Here is a 26,379-nt window from a genome sequence, read left to right on the forward strand (position 1 = left end):
CATCTGGGGGTGCTGGTAGAGGTGGGAGTGGCTTAGTTTAATGGAACCAATACACTAGGTCCCCAGGTAACGGCATTTCATGGTGACGTTGATGAACCAGAGGCCCAGTTCCCGGCAGGCCCCTGCCTGCGCGGGCGTCCTCACACCCCACCCCCAGAGGTGTGCCCAGGTGAGGGGGCGCACCCACGCTGTCCCTCTGGGAGTGGGGGCCCGTGGGGGTGGCCCTGTGGCGGGAGAGCGGCCTGCACAGGGTGGGGAAACGGGTCTCCTTTCCATGTGTCTTCAGAGTGGGTATAGCTTGCAATTATTTCAGTGTTTAAAATTAGAAATGTTTTAGGTCTTTATGTAGAAGTTTGGTGACATTTCTGTGACCAGAAAGATGCCGTGGGAGCTTAACTGTTGTTACCTCAATTAGCCTAGGGTGAAATGGATTTTGTTAATTTCATTTCCCTCAAAGCTGTAGTTCCTAAGAACCGACCAATGATGTTAAGTCAGGATTTACTACAGGTTACAACCCATCACATTAACAATACCCAGTAGCAGACCCAACTAGGAACGGTGTCTCTTAAAGTGCTCTCTGGTGTAGCCAAGGCTCCTGCACCCGCCGAGCTTCTCAACCAGAACATACATTTCCCCAAGATCCCCAGGTGACCCTCCCGCACACTCAGGTCTGGGAAACACTAACAGAAGGCACTGCCCTAAGCCAGTGACCAGCGTTGGCAGCGGTCCAGCGGAGGAGAGGACCTGCATGTCCGCCCGCCCCTGCTGCGCCTCCTGGCTTCAGGGCGAGGGTGGGCCAAGTTCTGCCTGCGGATCCATCCCGGTGGCCGTGAAGTCTCGTGCAGGGCCCAGGAGTGGCCTGTAGGCAGAGGGAGGGAGGGGCTTCCCTTCACACCCTGGGGTCCAGGAGTCTGTTGAAGCTTCCGAGTAAGAGCAGCGAATGATTTTATTAAAAAACTTAAGCTGTTTATTGATCATTCACTTTTCTAAAAAACACAAACGTGACAAAAAATAAACACACCCAAGCCTTCCTGCCCTGAGGGGAGGAAGGTGGCTTGGACAGAGGGCTTGCAGCATCCCCTCGACCTAGTGTCGGAGCCTCTGTGTGCGTCAGGCAGACGCTGTCACCTCCGGGAGGGGGACACACACAGCAGGGTCACAACAATGTGAACGCTATCCGATGCTAACAGCTTGTACATTCTAGTTTGCGACTCCGAGAAACAATGTCAGATAGGCACAGGCACGCACTCTGGCTCCCCGTTCCTGCGCCCTCAGAAACTGCGTCTCTGGGGCTGCGCCCGGCCTTTCGCCGCAGCTGTCATTCACGCCCAAGTGCGAACCCCAAAGTCTCCAAGTTCAAGTATGAAGGTTTGTTCCAGGACAACCCCAGGTAAGTGTAGTGTTCCTGTAGATCTCTGTAGTGTCTGCTGGGGCCAGCTCCTCGGACAGGTGGGCCAGATGGCAGGGGGACACAGGCCAGACTGGCTCCCCATTCACTGTGGACCCCACCCCAAAGTCAACGGTGAAACCAGGGACGTCCCTCGCCTATTTCGCTCCGAAGCGGTCCTGTTGGGAACTGAATCCACTTCTTCCCCTCTGTGCGGCGGAGCTTCCACAAGATGTCAGGCATGTCCTACAAAGAGAGTCAGACCAGAGTGCTTGCTGAGAAGGGGCTACGTTTTCTGAGTTTTATGTCTCTAGTGGAATTCATAATTAAATGGGAGACTTGAACGAATGTCTGACACTCCACAGGGGCACAAGGACAGCGCTGCTCTTGCGTGAGTGTCCGTGGGAGCCCGGGGCTCGTGCTTTGCTCACTCGCTCATGCTCATCAGAAACCACGACACCACGAACAGCGGGAGCCCCGGGGTGCGCCCGGTGCTCACCGACAATGGCTGCGCCCGAGTCCACGGCTGCGCTTGCTCGTGTTGACGAATGTCCTCCGAACGCTGCACAGAGCACTGTTCTGTGCATCTACAGCCGATTTTGCAAATTAAACCCCAGATACAAAAGGGGTGTGCTTAACAGAAGAAGCCATGGTGACCGAGAGTGGTGAACTCAGCCTCCTTGCAACACAAGGAGACCCAGCAGGGCTTCAAGCAGACCCGAGTGCCACTCAGGCTGTGGCCACTTGCGAACACGTGGTTCAACTTCACATCTGAGTTGCAAACCCAAATTTAACTCGAGTCCAGGGAGAGACTCACTGAAGCAATTCCAGAAGAAATCCGATTTTCATCTGACTTTCCCTCATGCAGCCCAATCATCCCAGCGGTCTCTAATGCAGCGTCTCTGTGTGGCTTACGTGCTGTGCTCCGGGGCACGGGCAGGCACACAAACACACAGGGACACGCGACGGACCAGCTCACGGTGGAAAATGACTGAGCAGCAAGGGGAGTCCACCCATGTCACTCCTCTGCACAGACAAGGCACGCACTCGTCCCCAGGGGTGGCTTACCCCTTTCCTACCCGTCCCTATCTAAGAGATGACTGCTCCCAGGCCAGACAAGATACTGGACCTTAGGACGTGTCCTGGGCTGGGGCTGGAGGGTCCTGGCCGTCTGGCTCTGGGGGCGGCGCCGGCACGGCTTCTTTCTTCTGGGCTGCGAGGAACTCGTGGATTGCTCGCTCTATCTGTGGCCTGAAGATGTGGTTTAGTTTGGGGTCCACCACCTGAGAGATGATCCTGTCCACTCCAGCTTCCAACATCCCTGACCTTGAGGAGACAAAGAGACTGTTCTGTTACTTGGCTCCCTCGAGATGCTCTCATCGTCAGCAAGTGTTGTGGGCAGGCCCAGGGGCCACCCACCTGGTCAACGCCCCGGCTGCTCTGGGGAGTCCTTTCCAGGGCCAATCCGAGTCCCCCTTCAAAGGAGCAGCGCGTGACCAGCAGCCACCGCCCACTCCCCACATCACGGTCCCCACCCTGGCCACCTCAGCACTGGACAAAGGAACTGAAGACCATGAAGCGGCCCGTCCCAGAGGCAGTGGGAATGCAGTGACTCGGCAGGAGAGAACCTGGGGACAGGACAGTGCTAAAGAGCATCACTGTGCTGTCCCAGGCAGCGGGCTCCAGACCTGACGGTGTCTCCCTTGCCCCCTGTTCTCTTACTGGCCAAGCAGGGGAGCCTCCACGGCAACATGGCTGCTGACCCCAAACCCGCGTCATGGGTGCGTGCTGGGGACTTACACTGCACAGCCAACAGCTCTGCGTGGCCTGCAACTGTGGCCATTCCTTGGAACACACACCAGGGACTCGGGAGCAGACAAGTAAACAGACAGGAGACCCACTGGTTCTAAGGTCCCACAGGGCTAAAATGCACCCCAAATCCTTTTCTGAAGTAGAGCGAAAATCAGCCGAAGTGTCAACATCCAAGTGCTTGGGGCTGGGTAGTGAGGACAAGTGTGGATGCCCTGGAAAACGGCAGCTCTCCAAGGCCCGAGGTATGTGAGCTCGGTCGTGAGCACATGGGCCGCTGCTACTGCTCTTCCTTCGGGCAGCAGAGCCCTCGGGCCAGTGAAGCCTCTGCTGGGGTCGAACTGGCCTGCAGCGTCACGCAGCGCAGAGGAAACGTGCGAGACGAGAGGCGGCCTGGGCCGCCGGGGCTGGGCAGCATGGAGAGTGCTCCCTGGACTCGGGGCAGCTGGCAGGTATCGGCCGGGACAACACACACTAGTGCCCCATGCACTCGCGGGGAGCCCGCCTCGGACACGGTGTGCCCTCCGGGGTGAGCACCAGGCCGCGGAGAGCCGGGAAGCGGGGCCACCCCTCCTCAGTCATGAGCCCCTCGCTTCCCAATGGCACCCCGTTTCCCAAGGCAGATTCCCTGGGTCTTCCCTGGACGCGGAAGCCCGATCAGGGAGGACATAGAGCAGCTCACTGTCCTGGGGGCTGGAAAAGTGTTTGAGGGAAACGTGAAATCTGGTCAGGAGTCTGCACCAGAGGGGCAGCAGGCAGGCGTCACGCGATTCAAGCGCCTTCTGTCAGCACTAGTTCAAGTCACAGTGCGGTTTCTCATGAAGCCCAGCATGCCTTGGACCCGGACTCCAGCCTCCGGCCCCGACGGCCAGGCCCGCCAGTGCTGGGCTGCAGGGTCTCAGCGGGTCAGAACCCTCCAAGGCTACGTACGGTGTAAACCTTCATTCCAAAACCATTCAGACTGGCCTCAAAGTCGAAATGTTAGTAACAATCACAGAGAAATGTCCTAGGATCAAGTCCAATCAAGTCCAAATTCATGTTTCTGGTTAAATACATCCTAGATCAAATAAAAAAGCTAAAAAATGCACATGCGTGGTAAGCTAGGTACTCACTCGTGAGGATCAAGACCCAGCTCCCTGGGCCCAAGGCCCAGACATCGGGGTCTCGGCGGGAAACACCACGGGTGTGGGGACTGCACGGAAACCTCCAGGACAGAGGTCAAGTTTCGCCTTTGGGAGCATCTTTTGATGCACCTGCTGGAGACGGGCACAGGAGCCCACAGGGGCTGGAGACACTGGCAAGAACTTCAAGGTCTGCACCTCCTTGGCCCCGACTGCTGATCCAGGAGCAGTTTGCCGCCACTTGTGTGGATGGCAGCTGTGAGGTGCCCACACCCCGCCCACCAAACAGTGACGGCCAATCATTATTTGCACCTCCCGCCGCGTGTCGCACACTGGTGCCGCCGCTTTTGCGCCCTCGCCTCTGCTTACTTACTGCACCACACTCTGCCGGAGGCCGTTCCGCAGCTGGTTCTTGTTCATCGCGGGGTTCCATTCCTGCTTGTCCAGGTGTGTCGACACGAAGTTATCCACTTTCTGCCGCAGGTTTTGGTAAGCTGGCTAAAATATTAAAAAGAAGGGGCAAGGTCAGAAGTTACAAGCATCGCAATTTTGGTAGCCAGTCAATTCGAACACTGCTTTGTGTAGAAACACAGATTTTCAAGTTCTTACCAACATCCTCGTGGGGCCTGCGAGACCATGCAGCGGGCAGAGTATGAGTTAATGGCTAACCCGAGTGCCCGGCCTCTGTGGGTGGCACAGCGCCAGCTGCTGTATGTTACTGTCTCATGTACTTTTCAGGTAACTCTCCGAGGGAGGCCCTAGTAGCCCTCTCCTGCCCCTTCAGAGATGAGAAACGGAGGCTGGGAAGAGGTGGGCAACTTGCCCCTGTGGCACAGCCACAGCAAGACTGGGCTCTTTCCGAATCGGAGGAACTGGGTCCCAGCCTGGCTCCATCACCTACCAGCTCTTTGACTTTCAACGAGTCCAACAGCCTCTGGGTCTCAGTCATTTCCAACCTGAAAATGGTAATAGTGCTGCCCCCCACCCGACCTCGCAGGGTAGTCTCAGCAACAAAGAGAGGCTCGGGAAGGGCCTCTGCATACAATGAAGGGCCCCCCAAGCCTCAGTACGATGCAGCAACACAGACTGCAGTCAGGGCCTGGAACTACAGACACCGTGGTCCAAAAGGAGCTGAGAGGCACTTGCTGATTCTAGACCCGACCGGCACCAGGACAACATTGGAGGGCTTGGCAAACACCAGGAACGCATGTTCCGAGCCCGGTGCCGTGAGCTGCTCTTCTCCACACTGGGTATAGTACGTGCACCGCTCTCCCCTCCCACCACGTGAGGCTAAAGGTGGCTGTACTCCTGGCTTGCTCTTGTGCCCTGACGACCCTCTATGGCAGCATGTACTGGGTGGCCTCTGCCCCTTCAGCCTGGACCCAGGATGAGTCCACCCACAGCCAGCAGACCCAACCCAACCCATGGCTTGGACCCACGCCCAGGCAGCCTGCAACCCACAGCTGAGCCCTCCAGCTGCGGCCTGCCGAGACCAGCTGAACTTCAGGGATCTGCGGCCCTCAATTCTTGTGGCTTGCCTGCCTAGCAACTCCTTTCTCCTGGTAACCATCCTCCCCTCTTTCCAAGGGTAAGGCAGAGGGTACCATGTTCCTTTGGCCATGGCTGTGAGTACCTGATGGCGAAGTCAACGCAGACATTCCCCTGGGATTTTTTTTTTTTTAAACTGGAGCTGAGAATCCCTTTCCAGAGGAGGGGCTGGAAGAAGACACAATCAAGAGATACTAGTAACTGAAGGGGTGGCCCTGCTCTGCACAATAAGCATGACGGCAACGAAGAACAGGGACGAGAGGCAGCCCTGGAGGAGCAGCCCTGGACGGAACGTGCCCCGCCCCCCGCAGCCTGCTCGCTCAGCTGTCCTTGGGTTCCGTGGGAGCTGGAATCAGATCTGTTCCTCGCAACCGTGCACCCTCACATTGTACCTTCGGTCCAAAACAACAACTGGTTTGAGATGACCGTTTACTAAAAAAGGACGAAGAGCAAACGTCCCCACCAAACCTGAACAGTTCTGACCTCACAGAACAATCCTTACTCATGAAGCAAAAGGGCCTGGGGTCCCGCCACTCGCATTTTATCGCGTTATCTACCCCCTTTCTGGACCCCCGATCAGTTTGCTGTTTCTTTAGAGTTTGGATGAACTGCCAAGTAAACTGCAAACATCACCACCTACCCGGGGCCTGAGAACATGCACTCCTAACCCGTTTCAGATACTGCTGCTGTTTCAGGACCACATGTCGAGAGCCACGGGCCTAAAGCCATGGAGAAACTCGAGGTGTGCCTGAAAATACTCTATGTCTGAGAATTAAAACAACCTGGGAACGATCAGCAGGAGGCACATCCAAGGGGCTGTTAAGTGGGGGATGCTCAGTTCCCTGTCCTCCAACAGCTTCTCAATATTAATTGAGAAAAACCCACTCTACGTTGATTACACCACACAACTGATTGGAACATAAGAAATATGAGTGGGAACGTGATGGGGAGCAGAACACACCAAGAGTCCTGGGAAAGGTGGGAGCTGACATCATGTATCTGAGCCCCCCAAATAAGAAAACTGGAGATACCTCATGGCCAGAACCACACTGCTCCACGGCTTTTTAGTCTTGGAGGAGAGTAACAGCACAGACCTCTCACATGTCCTCTCACATGCACTGTGAGGTCTGCGTGTCTGTCCCCACCCCAGTGCGCAGGCTTTGAGGATTGGTTAGTGGCTGACTTCCTGTACCCACACAGCACAGCATGACGTGGGCCAATGCATGTTCAGTGGGGTTTTCCTAGCCTTAAGGTCTTATTTGATGCTCACAATCTTGCGAGGTGGGCTCAGAGAGGGGAAGTCACTGCCAGTCAGCGGCGGAGCCTCCTGAACCTACAGCCAGAGTCGTGTGAGAGAAGGTTCTGAAACGAAGGTTCCAGCAACTACTGCATGTCTGACACAAGACATTCACTGGATCCAAACAGCCTGGGCAACCACCTAGCCTGAGATCGCATTTTACTGGGGTGGGTTTGACCTAAGGCATTAGGATCTAACATAGGCACCAAACACACTTCCATCAGCCGTGGAGTACAAAACCGGGGCTGGCTCTACCACAGCGCACCTTCTCCACTCAACGCAGGGGCAAGACAGCAGTCACGGAGCCAGAGAAAAGGAACAAATGCCTACAATACTGATAATTGTGCATTCAAACCATTGTCGCCTTATTTACCTGGCTTTCTCCGCTGTTAACATATTGGGGTTTTGCTGAGAGGTTTAAAGAATCTCATCTTGGGAGAGACAGGGTCTAGGCTCTAAAACTAGTACCAAAACCCCAAGCTCGGAGAAGCGGCTGGGCCTAGGGACTGGGAGCCCAAACCACGTGTGCATTGCTCTGAAAGCTCCCAGTGCTGCCCCAAGCGGTCTAACTTCACGAGTGATTTTTAAAGGTATCTTTTGTTTCTCTCTCCGCATTGGAAACGCCAAGGTGCAACCTGGGCGGCCTCAGGCCCGCCCGATCCCGTTCGGTCCAGGCGGCTTCCGTACCTTGGTGTCCACGTCGGCCAGGCAATCTCGGCGGAAGCTGTCAAACAGGCCCCGGCTCTTGAGCTGCTCCACGATGAGCGCGATGAGCTGCGGGTCGCCGGGAGGAAGCGAGGCCGGGTTGCTGGGGCCGCCGCTCCCGGCCCCTGCCGCGCCCGTCCCCGCCCCCGCCGAAGCTGGGCCAGCTCCGCCACTGCCCACAGCACCCGTACCCCCGCCGCTGCCGTCCGCCATGGCTGCACCCCGCGCCCGCCGAGGGGACTTAATACGGCTCCTTACTGGGGACAGAGGGCGGGGGTCGTGCAGAGGTGGTGGCGGGGGAGGAGGAGGAGGGGGGGACGGCGGCAGGGGAGGTGGCGGTAGAGGCGGCACCAACCGTACGCCCCAACCGAGGCGCTCCTCGGATGACGTCACAGCCTGCATTTGCATTGTGGGGCGGGAGGTTTTCGGCAGTTACCGCCCGCGTTCTTATAGGCAGATGTCTGGCGGACCGAACTACAACTCCCGGCAGGCTTCGGCTCGCTTCTCGCAGTTTGTGGGGCTCTATGGGAATTGTAGGCTTAGGCGCTCGTGACATCTGCAACCTAGGCTGGTGTGTCTCGTCAGTCACTGCAAGCCGTGCTGTAAATTAGCACCTCCCAACAGTGCTTGGTTATAAGTCATCCGCTGGGCTAGGTAAAAATACAGGTCAACAGGTTTATGCTTTAGATCAGGGGTGTCAAACTCATTTTCTTCGGGGGCCGCATCAGCCTCGCGGTCACTTTCAAGGGCCTGGACGGGAGCTCCTTGCCCCTAGTAAGGAGTAGTTACAGTTACACAGGCCTAAAGTTACATTCGGCTCTTTGAAGGCAACCGCGAGCCTGATGTGGCCCGCGGTGAAAATGAGTTGGACAGCCCTGCTTTAGAGAGTCTCGTCGACTTTGGGGGGTGTCTGGGCCTAGGAATCTGTTTTTAACGTGTACCCCCTCAGCCCCCTTGGACAGTATTGTCTGGGACATTTGGGAGACAGTGGACTAGTCAAAGTTCTGTTATGAAGAAAAGTGTGGGGTTCCTCCTCTTTTTCTGATTTTAGTTGCAATGCATCCTTGTTTCATAAAATTGGAAAATAAGGGAAATTGTCTTCCTGAACTTTTTCTTACATATATGGGTTTCCTTTCAGGCATTAAATATTGTCAATAATAGTAATAAACTAGTGAGTACGTGGAATATGCCTTGCCTGCCGCTGCCAACTTTACACACACCACTTCACAATCCGAAAAGCAGATACTGTTGTCATTGCTATTTTACAAATGCAGAAGTGGGTGCAGGGAGTTCGTTCCCTGATCACATGGCTGGAGACAGACAAGAAAGATTTGAACACAAGCTTTCTGAATTCAAATCTTGTAATGTTTAGCTTAAGGTATACCACATCCCGAGAGCTAGCTGGGGTCATACACTGGGAAAAGCTTTATACCCTAATTTCTTTGTAGATACAGTTCGCCTTTGGAGCCCAATGGCGGCCACCACTACCCTCTCTATTTGTTGCAGCCTTTGCCCACTGTTACCTCAACTCCTGCCTGCACCCTGGGAATTAGGCCTGCTGTTATTCCTCACCTTTAGTGCACCCTGGAGGGGAATGTAAATAAGTTCTGCAACACCTTTGGGTTCTGGGAAGAGGCAGAATAGGCAGATATCTGGGATGCTGTCCACCCCAACATTTCCTATTCAGGAGAGCTTAAGTGAACCCTCAAAAAAAAGAGAAATACCCAGTTTAGTTTATTTTCATCCTTCAACATCAGCTCAATGTTCCTCAGTGGTTACGGTAATGACAAGTGTTCTTGGTACATCTCGGGCCTCGAGATTGCCCAGTGGCTGTTCCCACTGGTTGACTCTGCACTGATCACTCACTGTTGGCTCCAGGAGAAGCCCGTATCCATCCTCCAAGCCCCTGATCACTTGGACCTGCTTCATCTCCATTTTTGGCCCATCACACCTTACTCTTTCCTTAGGGGAAGCTTTTCTGACCATCAGACCTAATCTGGCCTCCTCTCACTGGGACACTCAGAGCTTCATTCTCATAGCAATGATGACAATCAAAACTGAATAATGTATCTGCTAATTGGCCACCTGTCTCCCCTGCTAGGGTGTGACCACTAGAGCTGGGACCACAACCTGCCCATCACTGTGTCCCCAGTTCCTGACACAATCACTGCCAAGCTCAGAGAGAACAAGTGAGTTCCTGTCTGTAACCTATAGTCATGGGACACGGTGGGGGTGGGGGGGATGAATAAAGGGGTGGGGGTCACTCAGAGCCACAGTTTTCAGAAAAGAAGCATTATAGCAAAAGGCAATGGGTTACTCTGTCGTGACCTAGTGGGCTGTTTAGTGACCCTGGAGATTGGCAGCAGATGGCTTACCCTTTGGCAATCTCACTGTGAGTGCTGGGCACCTTGTGTCCTGGTTGCTGGAACCATGAACCGTGAGAAGATGCTATATCCTCTACCTGTGACCTCCAAACTGGAATTGATATAAGTGGGGTGGGGGATGGGATTTAAAGGTGATTAAGACGAGGGGAGGCTAATTATTCATCCAAACAGAATAGGAAGCAGCCACTACATCCCAAATACACTCTTTCCTCAGGGAATGTGTGATACACAGTAATGGTCACCAGGGGGCGCCATTGCTACATTAATAATCCAGGACCTCTACAAATTTCTACAGAAAACGTCTTGATTTTTGCTCAGGTAGTAATTTTGTTTTCAGGTATCCTTTAGGAAAAAAAAAAAACTATTGTTGGGTCTCAGTAGTAGTATCTGTGACAAGTTGTCCGATCCCAGCGAATTGCACATAGTAAGGGGCTGGAATATTTCATGTCAAAGACCACATAAAAGTGTGAACCCACCGCAGCCCAAAGCCTCATCTCGAAGGGGGAAGGGCAGGAACCGGCCGGCAGTGAGATCCACAGGTTGCAGCGGGAGCTGTGGAAAAGCCGCGAGGGCGTGGAACTTCTGCATCGATGGTGCTGGGTGGGAGTCCCGGCCCGTCACTTCGGGGAGGTGTGACTCGGGGAAAGTGGTGTCACCTCTTCCAGCCTCAGTTCCTTGGGGGCCTTGGAGAGGGTTAAGCACCATTCTGACAAATCCATTTATAATTCCTGGGCCCCGGGCNGAGCTTCATTCTCATAGCAATGATGACAATCAAAACTGAATAATGTATCTGCTAATTGGCCACCTGTCTCCCCTGCTAGGGTGTGACCACTAGAGCTGGGACCACAACCTGCTCATCACTGTGTCCCCAGTTCCTGACACAATCACTGCCAAGCTCAGAGAGAACAAGTGAGTTCCTGTCTGTAACCTATAGTCATGGGACACGGTGGGGGTGGGGGGGATGAATAAAGGGGTGGGGGTCGCTCAGAGCCACAGTTTTCAGAAAAGAAGCATTATAGCAAAAGGCAATGGGTTACTCTGTCGTGACCTAGTGGGCTGTTTAGTGACCCTGGAGATTGGCAGCAGATGGCTTACCCTTTGGCAATCTCACTGTGAGTGCTGGGCACCTTGTGTCCTGGTTGCTGGAACCATGAACCGTGAGAAGATGCTATATCCTCTACCTGTGACCTCCAAACTGGAATTGATATAAGTGGGGTGGGGGATGGGATTTAAAGGTGATTAAGACGAGGGGAGGCTAATTATTCATCCAAACAGAACAGGAAGCAGCCACTACATCCCAAATACACTCTTTCCTCAGGGAATGTGTGATACACAGTAATGGTCACCAGGGGGCGCCATTGCTACATTAATAATCCAGGACCTCTACAAATTTCTACAGAAAACGTCTTGATTTTTGCTCAGGTAGTAATTTTGTTTTCAGGTATCCTTTAGGAAAAAAAAAAAACTATTGTTGGGTCTCAGTAGTAGTATCTGTGACAAGTTGTCCGATCCCAGCGAATTGCACATAGTAAGGGGCTGGAATATTTCATGTCAAAGACCACATAAAAGTGTGAACCCACCGCAGCCCAAAGCCTCATCTCGAAGGGGGAAGGGCAGGAACCGGCCGGCAGTGAGATCCACAGGTTGCAGCGGGAGCTGTGGAAAAGCCGCGAGGGCGTGGAACTTCTGCATCGATGGTGCTGGGTGGGAGTCCCGGCCCCGTCACTTCGGGGAGGTGTGACTCGGGGAAAGTGGTGTCACCTCTTCCAGCCTCAGTTCCTTGGGGGCCTTGGAGAGGGTTAAGCGCCATTCTGACAAATCCATTTATAATTCCTGGGCCCCGGGCAAATGTTTAATGTATTGTGGTCAAGAATTCACATTTGGGTAGGGAGGCGATTGGATGAACCTCTGTCTCCTGCTCTAACTGCTACATTTATGAGGGAAGGGATTGTGGGTTTGCCTTTGTCAAGGTGTTTTCAGTACTGAGAACAGGCTCTTGGTAAGAAATATGAGGCGGACGAAAGAAGAATGAGTAAGTGGGAAATGTGCTCTTCGCAGTATATGTTAGGGCTGCCTAAGATTTTTGTCACTGCTCTCCACCAAGTGTTGGAGGGTCACCCGCATTCAGAGGGGTCACGTACAATCTAGCGAGCTGTCACAGTTGCAGTGACTCCGGACCACAGTGAGCAGGGGAGTGGCCCTTCTGACATCACCCCCCCTTCACCTCGCTGCTCTTCATTTTTCTGAGACTCATGGTGGGGCCATGTGATTAGTTCCAGCCAGTGAGTCCTGAGGAGAAGTGACATGTGTCACTTCTGGGGCCTCTAATTGCTGCTTCCCATTTGTCTTTCCCTCTGTCGTGGTGACATGGGGCAGTATTTGAGGTGGTGGCTGCTCTGTCAGTCTGAGGTCTCAGGATGACCTGCATTCGAGCCCAGGGCTGACCTTTGATGGACAAGTACAGTGAACAAGGGGTAAATCTTTGCCGGTTGTAAGCCAGTTGGGTTTAAGGTTTTGCTGTTACTGCAGCCCCCCCCCAACCCCCCGCCCCCTCGGCCTATCCTGACGGCAGCGTACTTCCATCTGCCTGTTGCCTGGCATCTCAGTGTCCTTCCTTTTGGGGGGGTATCCTCCATCCTCTGAGACCTATATGAAAACGCCAGACACCCACCGTCCCCATCTCCCTTGCAGCTCAGGTGTGGGCATGTGGCCAAGGCCAGCGGAGCTGGGGCCACAGTGCAGTGTCAGTGACTCCATGTGTGGCGTCGCTGGGCTGGTTCTGCAGCAAGAATCTGGTCTGTGATCCCAGCTCTGTGATCTCTGCTTCCAATGGCTGCTTCCTAAGCCTCCTGTTTCCTCCATGAACTGCCCAGCACCCTCTCAGTGAATTCCCTTGGATTGATACAGACAACCAGGTGGCAACGCAAGGCTGCAAGGAAGGCAGGAGGCTGAAGATGGGGCGAGGTGCACCTGACTTCCCTTCCCCATCACGAGCTTCTGGTCAGGAGCAGCCCTCGTCTAGGCCCAGAGCAGGCTAACGGGTGCTGGGCAGGGGGTTCTGGTCAGAGCTGGTCAGCCTTTGGGCCTGTGAGCCTCACTTCCTTTTTCTGTAAAGCAGGGCAGGTAAGAGGACCTCACTTACAGGGTGGGGGTGAATATCGCATTGGAGAGAGGATGTATGTGAGAGAGTTCTGGAAACCGTGAAACCCCTATGCGAGTTCATTACATCATTCTTGGAGGTGTGAGCTTGCCTGAGTATGTCCAGCTGAGGAGTCCAGGTTGATGTGACGGGGACATGGAGACTGCCCTCCCTGACATTACTCTGTCCCTCAGCTCCTGGGAGGTCACAGACTGGCCCTTGCAGTCCAGGCCCATCTGAGGTTCTGCCCAAGAGATCAGAGACCCTGGGCTTAAAGGAGTGAACAGATTCCTGACGGGATTGGTATTGAAAGCACAGAAGGGTAAAGGTGAGAAAGGATGTTAGGGATGATTTTTTTCCAGCCCTTCTCAAGGCGCAGAGCTCAGAGAGGGAGGACCACCAACCCCAGCCACACAGCAACTCTGGCTGAGTCTGGGCTTGGGCTTCAGGTCTTCTTGCTCGGACCGTGTGCCGCAACCCCGGCGCCGTGATCCAGGCCAGTGAGAGGACTTGGAAATACAGCAACCCCCGCCCCCCCAGATTTATGGCTCACTGACCTTGTCCCCCGTCCCCTACCCCACACCCAGAGAAGGACGCCCAGCTGCCCCATTCCCCTTTCCCTTCCCATCCATCCAAAACACTTTATTGAGGAAGGGTGAAAAATCGCTGAATCGATCTTTTAAAATCAACACAGGATCCGAATCAAAGAGATTTGGAAGAAGAGAACTTTCTCATCCCAGTGGCTGCCAACAGCCCGGGCCCCCAAGCTGAAGCGCGCCCTTGTTCTCAGCTGCTCTGCCCCAGATTCGCGGGCTGCTCTCCGAATCGTTGGCAATTTTCTCTGCACTGTCCTGACAACCTCCGGCCATGAAATTGAAAAGCTAGGCACCGAATCCTGCTCCTAATGGCTTTGTCCTTGCCAGCCATCCGACAGAGAAGCCTGGCAGAGGGAGCCTCTGCTAGCTGGGCCTGCAGGGTTGAAGTGCCCCGGGAATGACAATGGGCCCTTGGTGCGGGGGGCCAGGGGGCAGTGTGTGGTTTGCCAGGAGTGAATAAATGAAAGGAAGGGTGAGCTTTGAAAAATTCCAGTGTCTCAGCAGAGGCCCTGGTGCCTGGACTGCAAATGCTGAGCCAGGCACATTACCCGGCACCAGTGGTCCCTGGGCCTGGGCCTGGGTCCAGAGCTCCGGGCTGGCTGGCCGGGGAGTCGGAATTTGAGGAGGACATGGCTCCAGACTGGGGAAAGTCCTGGGAGGCCAGCCCACCTGGCCAGCTGGCTGTCTGGCCATGCGCCCCCAGCCCCCACGTGTCACCCCTGAGCCCAGACACCAGCACTAACCCCACATACCACCACTGCTGGCCCCTGCTGAAGGGATTTTAAGAAATCGTCAAAACCTGAGGAGCTTTAATTACCATCAATTAAGAAAAAACTTTCTAGAACACTGTGGAAGGGCTCATTTGTATACAAGGCTGTCCCTGAGCTGCAGGGGGGTGGGGCTTGGCTTCTGTGCTGTGTCCCAAGCTCTTGGCACCCACACTGGGGACACTGCTGGGGGAAGGAAGGGGACAGTGGCATTCAGAGGACTCTTTTTTTCTGCATTGCCCTGGAAAATGAGCAGGGAGCGGGAAGAGAGGCCTCGGCCCTGGGCCTGCAGGGCCACCGAGTGCAGTCTGCGACTTCACAGCCCTGGGGCCCTTGACCAGGCTGCCTTCCCTGCCCCCACCCCCTCCCACTACCCTGTCTCCTGGTCTGTGAAATGGGAATGGCCGGGGTGACTGCTCAGAGGAAGGCCGCAAGTAAACCTCGGGCTGCGTGTCCCAAGCCTGTCCCGTAGTCTGTGCTCAGTGAAATGACAGACCAGCAGCTGGCACCCTCCCCTGGGCCCAGCACCCATCCCGACGCAGGGAGGCCCTTCCGCACCTTCTCGGGAGCATCAGCCTCCTCACTGTGGAGCCCGGGGTTCATCTCTTTCCTGGACAGGCCTGGCCCTGAGTGGACCCTAGGAAGCTGCATCAGTCCTCGCTGAGGGACGAGGCGTGTGCCCTCCGTCACCCCGTCACTCGCCCACTCACGTGCATCTTCATTGAGTTGCCTTCCCTGTGCCGTCCATCCTCTGCCGAGATTTGAGCTGAAGGGCTCAGTCACAGGTGGCACAGACTCGGTCCTGGAGCTCACAAGCAAGCAAGACACCGAGGGGCACAGTTGAGACTAGAATGGTTTCTGCTCACAGTTGAGTGCTTCCCTGGCTGGAGTCCTGATGTCAGTGGAAGTGGGTCTGTCCGATGGCTATGGCCGGTGTTTGTAAACTCAGAGATGTGGCAGGGTCCCCAGGGTCTGGCGGAGTGTCCCCCGTGTCAGGTGCTGTGGCGGGCACCGGGGTCCCCAGGACACGAACCAGTAGTGCAGAGGGCCCTCGCAGAGACACTGCGCCGGGTGAGGGACGGCAGGTGGCCTGTTACCGCTTGTCTGTTTTGTTTCGCTTCAAGACGTGACCTTGTCACCAGACTTCCCTCGAGACGAGCCTGACAGAGTCTCGAACGGAGCTCGTGCCTCGGCAGGTTAGGTTTTCACACCCAGCAAAGTCAATCACACCTGCTCCTCGTGCACTGGGCGCAGAGGGAGAGCTTCGCGTGACAGCAGCCTCTCTCTCTCCATCCGGCCAAGCAGACTTCGCGCCTGAGGGAAGATGCTGCTTCTGTTTCCAGGCCGATGTCCTACCGGGTTCCGCTGTCCCATTCCAGAGTGAAGCTCTCTGCTCCTCTTCCCCTTCTTCCCTTCCCTCTCTCCTCCCCACCTCCTCTTCCTCCCCTCCCTCCCCCTTTCCCCTCCCTCTCCTGTCCTTCTTCCTGAATCAGCCCACAGCGATTTGTCTTTGATGCGAGTGCAGGAGCCCTCAGGCCACGTGCGGAGGGGTTGGGGGGGAATCGGAAAGCCCTGGGCCCACGGGCCTCACCTCTGGGTGCTGCGCGTCCCTGTTATTCCCCATCAGCCAGGCACAGTTTTGCCCCACAATGATCTCCGAGCCCATGTTTGTTTTTGCCAGTCTCTGGGTTCTGTGAGGAATAAAAAAGGACAGAACAGGACAAGGGCTTCCCTCTCAGCAACGTCCATCTCAAGGAGAGCCTCTGGTCTGCCCAGCGCTTTCTATCTGAAGGTGGCCGGAGGCAGCCTGCGAGGCGCCCACCGCGGGTGCTGGCGGACATGAAGGGCAGGGCGGCCGCAGGAGGGCTCTCGGGACGCGTGGGGACTATACCAAGGCCTGACGTTCGGGGTGATCTGGGACTGAGGGGCTAGGCAGGCATGTTCTGATGAAGGAGGGGACCAGCATGACCTCTCCCTGGAGCCCCTGTCCCCACACCGGGGCCCACCCTTCTCCCTGCACTGAGTCCCATCCCCAGGCCTTCCCTTCCCCAGGTCATCCCCGACCTGATCCGTTCCTCTCACTGAAAGGGACCAGCCCTGTTGTCTGCGCTCCATGTACCGAAGTTTTCCTCCCAGGAGAGCTGGGTGTCCGGGCACTGTGGAGACAGTGAGGGGGCGGGAAGGGCACGGACTTGGGGTCACGCCGCCCTGAGCCGGGGTCCTGCTCTGCTCCAGGCGAGTCAGCCAACAGTTTGAGCCTCCAAGCTCTCTCCCATGAACTGGGGGCGACAACCCCTCCCTCCCAAGGCCATTTTCAGGATGAAATAAAATCAATCATGGGTGAAGATTGGGTGCAGGTGGGACACCCCCAAAATACTAGTTGCAGCTTCTCCCCAGTTCATTTCCTCTAAGTACCACGGCAAAGAAGACGGAGGGGCGGTGTTCATACTGGGAGCTGAGGGTGCTGGGCTTGGGGCCTGGCCCCGGCGCAGGGACAGGCCGTCTTTTGGACGATGGCTCCTTGTCATCTCAAAATATATATATTTTTGCCAATCTGACAAAAAATAGGCCCAGTTGTGGTTGATTTACAAATCAACCACAGTAACAATAATAGCCGTAATTGCCTACCCTTTTTGCTCCAAAGTGACTTTTGAAAAAATAAGGTACCTATACTTGTATATAAGGAATTTCTGGCACCAAGAGTTAACCAATCAGATGCAGTCTTATGTGATGTGACCAATAAGATGCAACTCTATTACGTGACCTGTATATTTATGGTTTAGGACCGGGCACATGCACCGTAGGGGACTATTGTGCTGTTGGCCTTTATCATTCACTTACTTGCCCATCTCAGGGGAAAGAGGTCCGAGCGCCTGACTAAACAGTCAGGTGTTGCGTGTTTTAAGAATCTGGACATCTCACTGGTCGAAAATCCCTGACCTAGCCCATGCACACGAAGTGCCCCACTCTGTCTGTGTCTGGCACGGAGAATGTGCTAGCGTCGCTGCTGTGGTGACAGTGGCTGTGCCCAAGCCACAGAAGTTGTTCCCCTCCATGGCATTGGGCAGAAGGACCATTGCACCGACCATAGATGTGAACAAGTTGTGCTGAAGCAGCTCCATCAGGTCTTCACAAAGCGTTGCTCGCCGTTTCTAATACGGGTAGCTGCGGGCTAGAAGCGGGTTTGGAAGTGGGCCCCGGGGGGCCCCAAGGTAACTGACTCTCTTGGGTCACCCTTTCGAGCTCCCACACAACATCCTGTTGTCAGAATTCACACAATACCAAGAGCTCGTCACGTATCAAGAACAGAGTAACCCAATCTGGGGCAGCCTCATGGTGGGGCGCTTTGTTCACTGACCTCAGAAACAATCCCGCTTGGGGACAGCCCGCCAGCCGGCTTCGGGCAGGCCGGCCGGGGGCAGACCGTTCTCCTTGTCCACTCCCCGGAGTAACAGCTGCAGAGGCCCATGGCTAATGCTCCAGTCAGTTTTCTGTTTGCAGGGGCCCAGCCTGTTGGATGGGCTGCTCATCGAAGGATCCCACGGAGGGTGGTGGTGTGGAAATGAAAATGGAGGGGGACCCAGCGAACACTGGGCCAACCCCACTGTGTTTTAAATCAGGGCTCCGGTTCAATGATTTTCAGACTTCCCAGGCCCCCGGAGGCCCTTGGCAGGTGCGAGGAACAGAGCAGAGGGACCCAACGTGAGGAAGTCCCCAGGGACAGAACTCCTTGCAGGGAAACCAAAGTCAGGAGTATCTGCATGTACTGACACGAGTCTAGATCAGCCGGAAATGCAGGAGAAAGTAGGCTGTGAAACCCACAGGGGGCAGGCATGTGCTCACCCCTCCCCCGGATGACATTTAGGAACAGCAGTTATTGCGAGGATAGTAAAAACAGCAGCAGCTCACACCGAGTGAGTGCTTACTACGGGCTGGGCAGTTTTCTAGGCACTTGAGGGTTATTAATACATTTAGTTCTGGCCGCCGCCCTGGGCGGCGGTAGGGGACTAGTCTCCCATTTTCCAGAGGGGCAAACTGAGTCTCGCAGAGCAAAAGCAAGAACAAAGAGGTGGTAGATTCTTAGATCCACGTGGTCCCAGCCATCAAAGAGCCCACAGTCTAGTGATGGGGTCACTGGGTTCGGAGAGCAGATAAGGAAGTCTGTGGCTAGCTGTAGGCAGACCGTGACTCATGACATCCCCACAACTAAGAGACACGGGGGGTTAGAGAGCAGGGGTGTGGGGGCGGATCCCAACGGGAGAGCGAGGAGGAAGGAGAAAGGGGGGTGGACCTCCCCATGGAGGTCGCTGCTCCAGTCTGGACAAAAGCGGGGAATCCCAGCGGCTAGAAAGTGCACGTGGAGCCAGGTCGGGAAGCCTGCAAGGCCAAGTGTGAGGCAGCGGGCTGTTCTCTGCTGATAGCAGAGAAGAACAGAAATGGGGGTGGGGGCAGCCCAGGGCCTTGGCTTAGGGAAGGAAGAACCACCTCTGAAGTCAGGCACCTCTGGTCTTAATCTCGATTTTCTCCATGACTTTGCTCTGTGACCTTGACAGAGTTGCCTGACTCTGCTGAACAAAGAGGACGGGACTTACCTGCATTTCATAGGCCTTTGGAAAGAGTTAAATATGCTAATATGAGTAAAGTGTGAAGTACGAAGCAGGTGCTTCATGATGGTGGCCAGTATTTTTATCTATTAATAATATGAACTCTCCTGTTTGTCTCATTTTGCGGGGGCAAGGGGTTCCTGTCTGCAAAGGCCTCCCCTCCCTAGGACCTGTCCTTCTGAAACAGGGGCGATGCAGATCCACCTTGTCTTTCTGGATGAACTCCTACTCAACCCTCAACACCCATTTCAGAAGTTTCTTATGCTCTGAAACCTTTGCCAGTTTCCATGGCACCAAGCAAGTTGCTCCCGGGGCTGTGCCTACACCCTGCCCTCCTCGCATCCTGTGGTGACTGTGTCCACTTCTGTTCTGTCTTCTCAGCAGGGGTGGGAGTCCGCCCCAGGCTCTGCAGGGCTCCAAGTGTGGTTGGCACCCTGGGGAGTCCCCAGACTCTCTCAGGAAGTCCTGGAGGTCAAAAATGTTTCCATAATAATTCTAGGACCTTATTTGCATTTTCCATCCTGTTGACATTTGCACTGGTGGTGGGGGAGCTGCTGGCCCCTCCCACGGGTCACGGAAGTGGTGAGCGGGGGACCGCCACATCCCTTACCACCGCGCACCGGCCTCGAAACATGGGCCGGTCTCCTGAAGGGCATCCTTAAGAAAGTGGTGAAATGATTGGCTTTGTCAAGTCTCCATCCTTGAGTGCATGTCTTTTTCATAGTTGGTGGGGACAAAAGAGGGAGCACAGGTAAGCACTCTGTGCCCCCGTAAAGCATGACGTTGGAAGGCCACGTCATGTCAAGGAAAGGCATGTGGCGTCGGTCGGACTCGTGAGCTGGGCTGGTCCTTGCTGTCTGCCCGGTCCCCTGCCCACCGTTTTTACAGGACAGGCCATGGCGATTCGGAGCTGGCTCCCGGGCAGGTGTTTTCTCAGAAATGAACGAGGGCGCCTGGCACTCTAAGGAGCGCTACTGGCCGTGTTTGTTGCCCATGGTACAAATCAGGCTGTGAAATGAAAATGAAGAGTCTGGGGGCCTTGATCTGCCCCCGCGAGCCTGGCATCATCCATCCCGTGCAACTCTCCAGGGAGAGCTGTGAGGACACCAGTGAGTCGGAACCTTTGACCCTGCGTCACGCAACGTGTCCATATTCGGAAGGTCCTCGTGAATCAGCGCGTTGTATGATGTCGTGAAATCACGCCTGGGCTTCAGGTGCGTTCAGAGGGCAGGACAGACCAGTGGATTTTAGTGGGACACAGGAGAGAGGGTCCTCCGCATGGCTTCAGACTGGGCAACGCGGCAACCCCTACAAGTCCGGCTGTGCTACGCGAGAATGTCCGTCATTACCTGAAAAGGCTACTAAAATGCTTCTCCCTGTCCTCAACCCTGGCCTTTAGCCAAACCCTAACCCGAACTATAAAAATAACCCTCGCTGTCACACCAACCAGAGCCTTAAAAACAAACAGACGAACAAACGACCCCCCCCTCTTTTCCGACCACGTGTCTGTGCGAGGCCGGGGGCCTTTGGCACAGCGGAAGCGGGTCCTGGCGGGCGGCCCCGAACCCAGCGCTGACGCAGGGAGGAGAATCCAGCGGCCCGGGTTACAAGGGACCGAGTGAGAGGTGGGCGTGGACGTGGGGCCATGCCGCTCTCCTCACGAAGCCCTTCGTCCTGCACAGTAGAGGTTATTTTTATAAAACGCCTTACATGTGAACACGTCATGGGTTCGTTGTTCTTGTTAAACGCATGAGTAGTTGTGTAATTCTTCAGTTTCTGTTTCTTATATGCTGAGTAGATGCAGGCCTGCTTTGGGGTCCTCAGTGATTTTTAAGGATGTGAAGTCGAAGAGCAAAGATTTCTGAGAGCCGCTGGCTCGTGGCCTGGCACAGAGTAGGTGCTCCTGACCCAGGTGCAGTGTCTAGGCCTTCGGGGGCGATGACAGGCCCGGCCGCCCGGCCTCGGTGTCACTGTCTCTCGGTTCTTCCAAGAACAGTGCCTGGCCTGCCTGGCCCTCCCTCCTGTGCTGCTGAGCAGGGGCCGAACGTGCTGCCCGGGAGCTGCTGCGGACCGAGCCCAGCCGCCCGGCGGGTGCTCAGCCCGGTCACCCGGGAGCCCGCACGGCCCCCTCCCGGACGGCCTCTGCACGCCACGGGCTCCGATTCCATCTGTTTTCTGCCTCTCCCCCTGGGGTTAGGCCAGAGTGGGAAGCCCGTGCGGAACTGCTGAGACAGTGATTTGCAATTAAATTTAAGAAATGTCAGAGGTCGAGCTTGGGGCAGATCTCGGCTATTTTTAGAGACGGGCCCTCACAGAGCAGAGGTGGACTGTTCCCACTCTGGCTGCAGGAAGAGGCCTCCTGCAGGAGGCCGAGAGCTGACCACTCCCTTCACGCTCAAAGGCGGAAAAGGGCGGGGAGTGGTGAGCCTTCCCTGACAGGCTGTAATCCAATCTCTCCTCTCCCTCGCTCTCCTTCCTGGGCCACTCCCCCAGGGCCTGCCTGTGCGGCCGCCTGTCATCAGAGCCGGGGCCACGATACACTTGAGGACCCAGTAATGGGGCCTGGGACCAAAGCTAATTACCTAATGCATCAAACTGGTGAATCAAGAAACCCAACCACCTCAAGACCTTCAGGGCTTGTGGAGGGTGCGCTAACCCTGGGGTGCCACTCTCTGGGGGGCAGTCTGTAGGGGTCTTAGGTGGAGTGTCCCAGGTGACAGGCTCTGAGGCCCATGGGGTTCCGTGGGGTGGGCTCAGGAACCACACTGGTGGGGGACCAAGTGCAGCAGGACCAGCAGGAGAAGCGGGGCCGAGAGGCAGCTGCCACAGGGCCTCAGCCAGTGGCCCTGGGCACTCAGAGCTCGGCACCTGCTGAGTCGTCCTGAGTGGAGGCAAGGGGTCTCGGCTTGGTCTCTGCACAGTGGTCCGTCCCTGCCTGTCACTGCCTCCTGGGGAGGGCCTGGAACTAAGGCCACACAGCCCTTTTCAGTCTAGCGTCATTCCCAGAGAAGGACTCCGTGAGAGCCACCAGCAGCCAACACCCCCAGGGGCAGAGGGAGGGAAGCCCAGTCCTGATGCCGCACCGGGCGGTGCAGCCGGGCAGGCCCACAGGGAGGACGCTGGGAGCGGAGGGAGGCGAGTCAAAGCGTGCAGGGGGCTGCAGACAGCAGGCTGCACTCTGAAATGCAGTAAGTGCTGATTCAAATGACCTGGAGGGGAGCGCAGGGCCTCGCTGCTGAACGCGTTTGGATGAAAGAGCGGACAAGTAAATGAGATCCCGTGTGGAATGTCAGTGCGTAAAGAGGATAGAATTGCTCTGGGGTGGGTGTTTAACACGCGAGGCTGGGGTTCGGGTTGGGTTTTGACTGGGACAGAGTCTTCTGAAGGCTGGGGACACCCACCATGCATAGGATGAAGCCTCCCTCCTGTTTCCATCCCCCGTGAATCCTGATTACAGCCAACCCTCGACCAACTCAGAGATTCGGGTCGCCAACCGCCGCCCCCCCGCCCCCCCCCCCCAGCCCCACGCTGTGGAAAAGCCGCGTGTAACTGCAGTTGGCTTTCTGCATCTGTGGACTTCGGCTTCCGAGGGTTGAAAATACGGACTCTGACCCTTGAATAACACGGTCTGAACCATGCAAGTCCATTTACACATTGGTTTTTTTCAGTTTAGACCTGCGCTGTTCTCGTGCCCCCCCCCCCCCCCCCNGCAGGCCCAGCGCCTCCCGGCAGTGGGGCCTGGCAGGGCCTGAGAAAAAGGCTCTGCTTAACGTAAACTTTACAAACTAAACCTAGTGAGGGGGTGTGAAGGACCATGGGGAGTCCGTAAGAGCCCAGGCTGTCTGTGGGGTACAGCAGGCGTGGTTGAGGCTCAGCTGAAGGAGTCAAGTCTGGGAAATGCCGGGTTGGGGGGGAGCAGACAGGAAACAGGCGGGGGGGGGGGTGAGTCGGTGCGGGGAACCTGCCCCCAGCCCTCTGCACTCAGTTGAGCCACAGAGAATGCCCTTGACCTCTCCTGTCTGGGCGGCTCCGACCTTACCCCTCCTAGTGCCAGAGCCAGCTCCTTCATAGTGCCCCCCAGCCCCTCCCCCCTGTGAGCGTCACCTCTCTCCTCGCTCTCTTCCCATAGCGCTGTGCGGGTGGTAAGGCTTCCTATTCTAGCGGAGCGGGGCACACCTCATTCTAGTCACTTGTGCCTCCTGCAGCGCAGAGCACACAGTAGGTATTCAACAAACGTTGGCTCTGGACCTGCCCCCAACTAAGCCATGGCCAGGTGATGGGTATGTGCCTCGATTCAGGGGGATACACGGAGGTGGGAGCCGGCACAGAGCACTGCGGACTGCCCTGGGCTGTGGGCACCAGGGCCCCTCGACGGCAGTGTGTGGAGAGAGGGCATCCTTGGCGTGTCTCAGCTCCTGGTCCAGCCTGCTACCAGAGTTAGTGAGTGCCTGCCTCACCAGAGGGTGCCGGGAAGGGCACACAGTGGCCTGTTGAACTTGAATTTCTGATAAACAGTGAACATTTTTAGTATATGAATGACCAGGCATACCTCTACTAAGTAATTATTTGTTGTTCATCTGAAATTCAGATTCAACGGGGGCATCCCGGGTTTTCATTTGCCGAATCTGGGGCCTCGCCCTCAGCCGTCCTTTGTGCTTTGGCTGGCCTGGCTGGGTCTCATAGGTACAGAACCTCCATGGACTCAGGCAGTGGGGAAGCGACTCAGCCTGCCCCGGGGTCACAAGGCCAGCAAGTCACAGTGTCTGGATTAGAACACAGGTCTGTGACTCACCACCCCGTGATTACTCCTCCCAGAGGAGAGGCGGGGGCATGACAGGGGACAGGAGGTGGATGGGAAGCTCACGTGACAAAACTGGGCGCAGGGAAGGAAGTGAGGAGGTGGGGACCAGGACTTGGGGCTTTGTGGAGTGAGTGATGGCGTTAATGTTCCTGTTATGTGTTCATTGCCACACTAACCATTGATCAGCTACCTTCCAGGTACAAGGCACTGTGCTTGTTTCTCTGGTATCTGAAATGGGCCGATAGCCATGGCTTGTCCTTCCCATTTTACAGAATGGAAGAGTGAGGCCACAGGCCTGGGAGGTACAGGAGCTGGGGGTTTTCCACGGCCTCCGAGTGGCCCTGAGCTCCGGGCCCCACCTACCAGCCCACANCCCCCCCCCCCCCCCCCCGCCCCACGCTGTGGAAAAGCCGCGTGTAACTGCAGTTGGCTTTCTGCATCTGTGGACTTCGGCTTCCGAGGGTTGAAAATACGGACTCTGACCCTTGAATAACACGGTCTGAACCATGCAAGTCCATTTACACATCGATTTTTTTCAGTTTAGACCTGCGCTGTTCTCGTGCCCCCCCCCCCCCCCCCCCCNCTCCCCCCCCCCCCCCCCCCCCCCCGGCCTTTCTGACAGAGAGCGGCTGCAGGCCCAGCGCCTCCCGGCAGTGGGGCCTGGCAGGGCCTGAGAGAAAGGCTCTGCTTAACGTAAACTTTACAAACTAAACCTAGTGAGGGGGTGTGAAGGACCATGGGGAGTCCGTAAGAGCCCAGGCTGTCTGTGGGGTACAGCAGGCGCGGTTGAGCCTCAGCTGAAGGAGTCAAGTCTGGGAAACGCCGGGTGGGGGGAGAGCAGACAGGAAACAGGCAGGGGTGGGGGGGTGGGGGGCGGAGTCGGTGCGGGGAACCTGCCCCCAGCCCTCTGCACTCAGTTGAGCCACAGAGAATGCCCTTGACCTCTCCTGTCTGGGCAGCTCGGACCTTACCCCTCCTAGTGCCAGAGCCAGCTCCTTCATAGTGCCCCCCAGCCCCTCCCCCCTGTGAGCGTCACCTCTCTCCTTGCTCTCTTCCCATAGCGCTGTGCGGGTGGTAAGGCTTCCTATTCTAGCCGAGCGGGGCACACCTCATTCTAGTCACTTGTGCCTCCTGCAGCGCGGAGCACACAGTAGGTGTTCAACAAACGTTGGCTCTGGACCTGCCCCCAACTAAGCCATGGCCAGGTGATGGGTATGTGCCTCGATTCAGGGGGATACACGGAGGTGGGAGCCGGCACAGAGCACTGCGGACTGCCCGGGGCTGTGGGCACCAGGGCCCCTCGACGGCAGTGCGTGGAGAGAGGGCATCCTTGGCGTGTCTCAGCTCCTGGTCCAGCCTGCTACCAGAGTTAGTGAGTGCCTGCCCCACCAGAGGGTGCCGGGAAGGGCACACAGTGGCCTGTTGAACTTGAATTTCTGATAAACAGTGAACATTTTTAGTATATGAATAACCAGGCATACCTCTACTAAGTAATTATTTGTTGTTCATCTGAAATTCAGATTCAACGGGGGCATCCCGGGTTTTCATTTGCCGAATCTGGGGCCTCGCCCTCAGCCGTCCTTTGTGCTTTGGCTGGCCTGGCTGGGTCTCATAGGTACAGAACCTCCATGGACTCAGGCAGTGGGGAAGCGACTCAGCCTGCCCCGGGGTCACAAGGCCAGCAAGTCACAGTGTCTGGATTAGAACACAGGTCTGTGACTCATCACCCCGTGATTACTCCTCCCAGAGGAGAGGCGGGGGCATGACAGGGGACAGGAGGTGGATGGGAAGCTCACGTGACAAAACTGGGCGCAGGGAAGGAAGTGAGGAGGTGGGGATCAGGACTTGGGGCTTTGTGGAGTGAGTGATGGCGTTAATGTTCCTGTTATGTGTTCATTGCCACACTAACTATTGATCAGCTACCTTCCAGGTACAAGGCACTGTGCTTGTTTCTCTGGTATCTGAAATGGGCCGATAGCCATGGCTTGTCCTTCCCATTTTACAGAATGGAAGAGTGAGGCCACAGGCCTGGGAGGTGCAGGAGCTGGGGGTTTTCCACGGCCTCCGAGTGGCCCTGAGCTCCGGGCCCCACCTACCAGCCCACAGAGGCCTCTCTGCCTCGGGGCTTGCTGCCCATCCCTTCTCTAGGCAAAGCAATGCAAATTGAAATCCCTAGTACATGTTCCGTTTGCATCTGCCTTGGACAGGTAGGTCTGCTGTG

At 56.0% G+C, this 26,379-nt stretch overlaps 2 protein-coding genes across 3 annotated transcripts in view; one reads left to right on the forward strand and one right to left on the reverse strand.

Annotated features, from left to right (window-relative positions):
- The window catches only part of LOC118994963 (keratin-associated protein 16-1-like), a 121,113-nt gene that overhangs the window by 17,379 nt on the left and 77,355 nt on the right, over positions 1 to 26,379 (forward strand). The window lies entirely within an intron of this gene.
- On the reverse strand, positions 929 to 8,231 carry BOD1 (biorientation of chromosomes in cell division 1). 2 transcript variants are annotated; one of them, XM_037057795.1, is made up of 4 exons: positions 7,850 to 8,231; positions 4,691 to 4,815; positions 2,517 to 2,713; positions 929 to 1,633 (listed from the first exon to the last, which is right to left on the reverse strand). In XM_037057795.1, the coding sequence occupies exons 1-3, from the start codon at positions 8,078 to 8,080 to the stop codon at positions 2,518 to 2,520; spliced, it is 552 nt and encodes a 183-aa protein (XP_036913690.1). In that variant the 5' UTR covers positions 8,081 to 8,231; the 3' UTR covers positions 929 to 1,633; position 2,517. The 2 variants fall into 2 exon arrangements, with proteins under 2 accessions (XP_036913690.1, XP_036913689.1); XM_037057794.1 differs by having other exon boundaries at positions 929 to 2,713.

The sequence above is a fragment of the Sturnira hondurensis genome, unplaced genomic scaffold (assembly GCF_014824575.4).
Source record: "Sturnira hondurensis isolate 20B ecotype Veracruz unplaced genomic scaffold, ASM1482457v3 Scaffold0009733, whole genome shotgun sequence".
Classification (NCBI taxonomy): domain Eukaryota; kingdom Metazoa; phylum Chordata; class Mammalia; order Chiroptera; family Phyllostomidae; genus Sturnira; species Sturnira hondurensis.